The sequence below is a fragment of the Rhyacophila brunnea genome, unplaced genomic scaffold (assembly GCF_057557595.1).
Source record: "Rhyacophila brunnea isolate RB1 unplaced genomic scaffold, BYU_Rbru_1.0 scaffold_19, whole genome shotgun sequence".
NCBI lineage: Eukaryota > Metazoa > Arthropoda > Insecta > Trichoptera > Rhyacophilidae > Rhyacophila > Rhyacophila brunnea.
In genome coordinates this window covers 35,656,015-35,662,909 of record NW_028232848.1, presented here as the reverse complement: position 1 = coordinate 35,662,909, position 6,895 = coordinate 35,656,015, and the positions used below count along the sequence as shown (strand labels likewise).

The 6,895-nt window shown below is 34.8% G+C and overlaps 1 protein-coding gene across 1 annotated transcript; it reads right to left on the bottom strand.

Annotated features, from left to right (window-relative positions):
* Nucleotides 1-763: 763 nt before the first annotated feature.
* Nucleotides 764-3,447, bottom strand: mRpL34 (mitochondrial ribosomal protein L34). Its single transcript, XM_085945990.1, has 2 exons — nt 3,303-3,447; nt 764-1,119 (listed from the first exon to the last, which is right to left on the bottom strand). The coding sequence occupies exons 1-2, from the start codon at nt 3,341-3,343 to the stop codon at nt 873-875; spliced, it is 288 nt and encodes a 95-aa protein (XP_085802116.1). The 5' UTR covers nt 3,344-3,447; the 3' UTR covers nt 764-872.
* Nucleotides 3,448-6,895: the final 3,448 nt, after the last annotated feature.

Below are 6,895 nucleotides of genomic sequence, written 5' to 3'. Positions count from 1 at the left end.
AAAATATCTAAAATTATGTATGGTTTAATGGCATAATTTTAGATATTTTAGTGATAAATGAATATTTTTTTAATATCATCTACTATGGCTTGGATTAGGGGGGTTTAATTGAATTTTAAAAACCAACACTATTTACACATTGTAGTCTTAGTTCAATTAAAACACATACGTTTAACTGTCAAAGTTTAGTATACATTATTTATGTTGGAACTCAACAGCCCACCTTCATCCTTTGCCACTGCTATACACTCTATGCCAATGATACTCAACCTTTTTTCTCTTCGGGCCAAATACATATATATGTAAAGTAACGAGGGCCGCATCACTACTGGTGTGACGAAAAAAATCATGAAACGCCCCCCCCCCCTTTTTTTTACAAAACATTTTTGAGATTTTAAAAATTATAAACTAAAACAGAATAATAATATAATATCTGTTCGTCAAAAATTAATGATTAATTATAATTATATAAAAATTAATGATAATTCCTGATAATAAATGTGTTTCGGGCCGCACATAAAAGCTTAAAGGGCCGCAGGTTGAGTAACGCTGCTCTATGCAGACTGCGTGTGGTTATGCTCATCCATCAGCTGTCATAATATGCACAAGTGTATTTCACTGATAAGGAAATCAAAGTATCCTTTTTTTAATCATCGGGGGAGTTTGCAAATGTAACTTTAATGAGCTTGTTATATAACATTATTTTTGTGATTTTATTTATTTATAATATTATATTTTGTAATGTAAGTAATAAATGTAAACGTTGTATTTATAATAAAGATTTAATGTTTTAATGACATACAATGTTTGACTGTGAAATGCTATGTAGATAATTCTAAGTGAGATAACGATATTATAGATGAAATAATAAATCAGTGCGATAAAACATGTCTGCCTCTTAATATTCTTCTCATGAGGACCTTCCTTCCGGAGAGTGTGGCCATCCTAGCAAGCCAACCGTGCTTCTTGACCCTCTTAGTGTCGTTGGCACGAGGGAAATGGCAACGCATCTTGGTGCGCACTTGCGTCATCGACCACGCATTAACAATCGACGATGATACTGTTGGAGCGGCAACAGACTGGAACGCATTTGCCGGGAGTATGGCCGGTGCAACGCGCCTGTAATGAAATGAATAGTTTATAATAATTATTTACGTGTATGTAGGCACGCTTGTATGTAGACAACCACGGTGGCCGCGCGGCTTAAGCGTTGGACTATCACGCCGTGGGTCTCGGGTTCGAATCCTGGGTCTGGCAAGTACACATTGTTTTTCAATTTGTGTGAGTCAGGGTATGGACCTAATAGGTTGAGCAAGTGGCTGACATCCATTTCTCGTAAAGTCTGTTAATACAAACCTCTACCCTGTGGAGGCCCATATGATCATATTAGCATCGGACATGGTCGGAAAAAAAAAAAGGCACGCGATGACTTTTGAGAGCGGGCAAGCTCTTCATTGTGTTTCAAGTCTTTTCTCTTATCTTTTATCTACACTAGTTAACCATTACAATATTCCTTATTAAAAAACTATTTCTTTTATTCAATCAATTCAACAAATAAGACACAAAATTTCAGAATGTAACATTCTATATATTATTGAATATACATGATTTGAAAACATCTCATGCATATACGCACCAGAAAAAATCATTTTGTAGATAAAAATATGACACCCGACGGGACTTGAACCTGTATCTGCTGGATTTGCGTCGGTACACTCTTGCAATTAAGTTACGGGCATCTTAGTTAATTACGACGATTTTAATCAGTAGTTGTTACAGATGTTTTCAAATTTTGTATATTCCTTATTCAACTGCATTTTAGATTTTATGCTTTAAAACAAATAGTGCAATGAATGGTGCGTCAAGATTTTATTTTTATTTAGGAACATCATCCTTAGCTTCGATGAAACTTTAGGTTGCTTAAAGATTTCTTTTCCGAATGAGTATGGGTACTAATAAAATTGTTCATCCAAAACTAAACCTTTTCTTTTTTTGGCTTTCCCAAAACAAGAATTTTACACATGAATGATTTTTTACTTTTCTTCCAAAAAAATCAGCTTTCTAACTGCCTATGTTTGAAAACAAGGTAACTTTTAATATGCTATTTGCACTGACTGTCAGATTCGTAGGACAAAATTTCCATTGTAAAAAAATATAGTAGTAGCAACATGTGTTTGGACATTGAAGAATTGACTTAAATGCTCTGGCAAACTATTTTGTTGTATTTCTTTGTAGGAACACTATCTGTTTATTTAATTTAACCCGTATGCGTACAGCATCAGAGTCGATTTCCCATTTAGGACAGTCACATGTTTATTTTATATACCATAATATGCAGTGGCGCACTCAGGATTTAATATTGGGGTGAGCCCAAGGAGAGTCCAATTGAAAATGGACACAAAAAAGTATTATTGCAGTTAACTTATAAACAAACCTACTATACACAACACAGCCTAATGTATCGTTTATCGGTCTTTTGTCTATTGCACTCGGTGTACCTACACCATGGCCCCCACATACTGAATGGGCCCTCAAGCTAGGATATTTGGCGGGCCCCCTACCTACCGCTAAGATTAAAGGCAGTGTGAAACACTACATTAACGTTTTTCAAATTGTGTTTTAGTTCAAATTAAGGGTACTTATACAATGAATTATTTCCCCCCCCCCCACTGGGTACGCCACTGATATGTCTCGGATAACTAGGAATTTCTTGAGGTTTTACAAAATGTTTCCAAAAAACAAAAAAGTTGGGTATCACTATAATTTTAAGTGCTAGACCAGTGTGGTTGAGCAGGCCCAGACGTATAACCGTGTGTGAAATTTTCGTGGACAATGTCTTTTTTTGGGCATATCACACACGGTTATACGTTTGAGTTGCACGCGCCCCTGCTGACCGCGCGTTCACTCTGGCCAAGCACCAAGGGTATCAAATTAACGAAGAAATGCAGATATTGTGCGTTGGGAGATCTAACGTGATCTGCGTTTCACACAAAAGATATTGAAGAAACGCTTCTGTGGTTTCCCTACCAAAATCGCTGAAGCAGCACAGTCCAGTTTGTCACAAGTACATTTTTCGGTAATTGTGCCGCTACTGCGTCTCAATATCTTTATAGTTCGAATGAAAATTAGTAGTCAGCAGTCTTTTTGCTCCACTTTCATACGTTTAGGTTCTATCTCTATAGAAGAAGGTAACATCCTTGGTTTGATCACTGATCCGGCATGAATGAAAATAAGAACTTTCAATAAGTAATATGGTATTTGAGAAGGCAAGGAAGAATTAAATAAATAAACATGTTACTCACTGGGCAGTCATAAATAGAGAACTAACTAATCTCCCGAACATTTTTAGTGGTTAAATCATATACTTGTTAGACTAGACGTGAAGTGCGAAATTTGTAATTTCCTCTTTTCCTAACCTCATTCGGCCGGGAGATCTGTCAAATCCAGTGTTGCCATGCTTTCTATTAAAATTATAGTACAAAGTCTAAAAATTATAATTTTAATAAAAAAAATTAGCACCAGAAACATTTTAAATGCTAAAAAATGACAGTAATTTGATGTAAGATTATAATGCAAATTTATTAATTTGAATTTTTTGCAGAACCAAAATAAAATTATAGTATTGTACTATAACTATAGTACGATTAGCGGCACTCTCAATCATAGATACGTATTGCCAGTGGTCAATAATATTCAGTGTTGTATGCATACTTTTATCAGACTTCCAAAAAAAATTATTTGATATGAAAGGTTTTGGCGAAAAAGGTTGCACAGGCGGACCTCGACTTTCGAATGTTTGACTTTCGCACAATTCGCTAACCGAATTTTTTTTTAAACGGTACATGTTCAAACACGCGCGTCAATATCATTTTACTCCCTACTTCAATTATAGTTTGCAATTTATGGCTACAGCCGTATGTTGTAGCTTAACCACTGGGGAATGACAAAAGAAATGGCGTATTTCAAAAAAACACTACCTTTCTTAGGTCAATAATTATTATAAAGCAATCATTATTAATAAGATGTTTATCACACTTGAATGGTCAAAGACATAGCTTATAATAAGTATCTTTAGAATCAACTTCAAATGTGTTAATCTTGCCGATTTTTTGAATAATAAAATGCCTAATTCTTGTCAAATTTGGGATCACAGAGATTATCAATATAATTTTTTATCGTGAATATTTTAAAATTAAAATAATAAATAATATCAAAAACTCAATTTTGACCTACGACGAGCACGTGGGCCGTTAATTTATCAACCAGAAAATCCCAGAGCATTGAAAGGGAAAGATAAAGAATTGCTTCCAGTCATTTGGTAATCAAATGAAAAAGCCTGGGTTACTGCGTTAATATTTAAAGATTGGTTCACTTTAAATTTCGTGCCAGCAGTTAAGCAATATTGTAAAGTTAATAATTTAAAATATTTTATTTAAAATAAGAAAAAGAAGAGTGGCAAACAGTTAACTCTTGATAACTTTTTAAGGGAAACACCCGCAAACCCCACTTAAACATGTCTCTTAAACATCTTATATTTACTTGATAAATAAATATTTTAAAATACAAACAATTTAAATATTTTTTTACTTCCCTCTACTTTCGGACATTTAACATTCGCACACACTTTCAGGAACCAATTATGTGCGAAAGTCGAGGTCCTCCTGTATTTCGATTCTGGGTTTTTTCAATAAAAAAAAATTAAAGACCATTTATATATCACGGCTTTTTTAAATGTGCATATTATAATATCGTCGTTGAAACTAGAAAATTGTGTAACTCCGTTTTAATCGAAAATTGACTTTGTCTCTCCTGTAAAGTAGTGTTTTTGGAGTTACACAATTTTCTAGTTTCAACGATGATATGTCATTTATTCTAGTGTGCAGCAGGACAAATAATATGAATATTATTACGGCTGATATCGTGGACTGTATTTACCATTATCATCATCGAGGTATATCCTGAATGAAGACATCCCCTACTTCCTCCCACTCTTTTCTAGTTCTTTAATACCACATACATCCACCGAAATTTATGAGTTCGTCTACCCAGGGGTGTAAGGGCATCCCTGTGGTCGTTCAGTGCCCCTTAGGTACCACTGTATGACAGTGGCGGTAAATAGTATATTTATTAGTCCACGGGTGTGGAGATGTGACATAAATATTCCACATTAAACTTTACCAGTGATACTTATTTATTTTCATTGTACTATACGCCGTGGGTCTCGGGTTCGAATCCTGGGTCTGGCAAGTACACATATTGTTTTTCGATTTGTGTGAGTCAGGGTATGGACAAAAGAATATATAATTACAAGATAAAAAGAACTTTTTCTATACGTTTTTAAATTTCCTGTTGAATCATATAAACTTGACTTAAATGATCAAAAAAATTTGTACTTGATAGAAATACTGAATAATGAAATGTCATTTCATATTGATTTCCATAGTAACGCACGTATATATTATTTAATAATTTAGTTGCTAGGATCCCCTAGCAACCAATAATGGTATCGAAATAACTTTTCATACAAAACAGAATTAACTAAACTAAAGATAAAAAGTATTAAAAAAATGCATTGGCATCGTGTTCTGATATATTCTAAAAGTTTCAAATGTCTAGCTTGTCGGGAAGTTAGTTAAAAGTCGATTGCAAGATTTGTACCGGACAAATAAGAATACGACCTAAGAAAAACGTAAAATAGATGGTGCTGGTTAGTTTTTAAAATTCAGTTAAATCCTGCCCTAAGCCAACCCGTAATAGATAAATCATATTATTCTTCTATCTTTTGTTTAGTGATCTATTTTTGTCAGATCTTCAAAGCCTACCTCCACCCTTCGCCTCTGCTGTATGTCAGCATTTATTTGTCCACTTTCTGAGTGACTGCTTAGCAACCTCTGTCACATCACATACTCTTACTGCTTCCTTAGCTGTTGATTTTTTTTGTGATCTTTTACATTATGCCCAACGTGCATCTCTCCATGCCATACTTTACGAAGTATCGTTTTTTTTTTTTTTTGATGATCCTACTCTCGCGCATACTCATTTTCAGCATCAGATTGACTATATCAGGGTTTCCCAAACTATGTTCCGCCGAACCTGAATAGGTGTTCCGCGACCATTTGGAAAGGTTTTATACACTGCAACACATTTAAAGATCTTCTACTAAGTAGAAGTAAAATAAGTAAAACTAAAATAATTAAAGAATCTACTTCATATTGAAAGGCGAGTGATGATCAATCTCCACTGATGTTTATGACGTCAAGTATCTAGATAGGTAATGGCTCCCATAAGGGGTGGGGGGTTAGGCCTCTAGCCTGGGCTTACGGGGACCCAGCATGCGACCAGCCAAGTGAGATAAACAGACATCACAAACATGCACTAATAGTAAAAAAAATCTCGCCTGCGGCGCTGATTCACTTCAAGCATACTAACATTTAATGTGGTTTTGCCATAATTTAAAATTTTGATTATTGTCGATATTTGACATGTCCTTAATTGTGCATATCAACATAATAGTGGGTGTATTAAAAATACAAAAGATCGCTAAAAGTACCCTTAATTTTACCTCGAACACCATTTGGAATATGCAACTGTTAACCACCACATTGCCTTTAGCCTTAGTGATAAGTAGGGAGCCGAATGGTTAGCTGCGCTAATAAATAACCTACAAAATAAACTAAGTGTTCCGTTAAAATTTCCGGGTTTGCAAAGTGTTCCATTGCAGAAAAAGTTTGGGAAACCCTGGACTATATGACAAGTCATCTACGTTAATGTAAAAATTAGTAACATCCAAGACCATATTATATCGCACCCATTACTCAAGTGTTACAGTGCGTGTGTAGCGAGCAAATGAGACAGGTAGCTAATGAGAAGTGAAACAAATTGTATCAGTAATTTT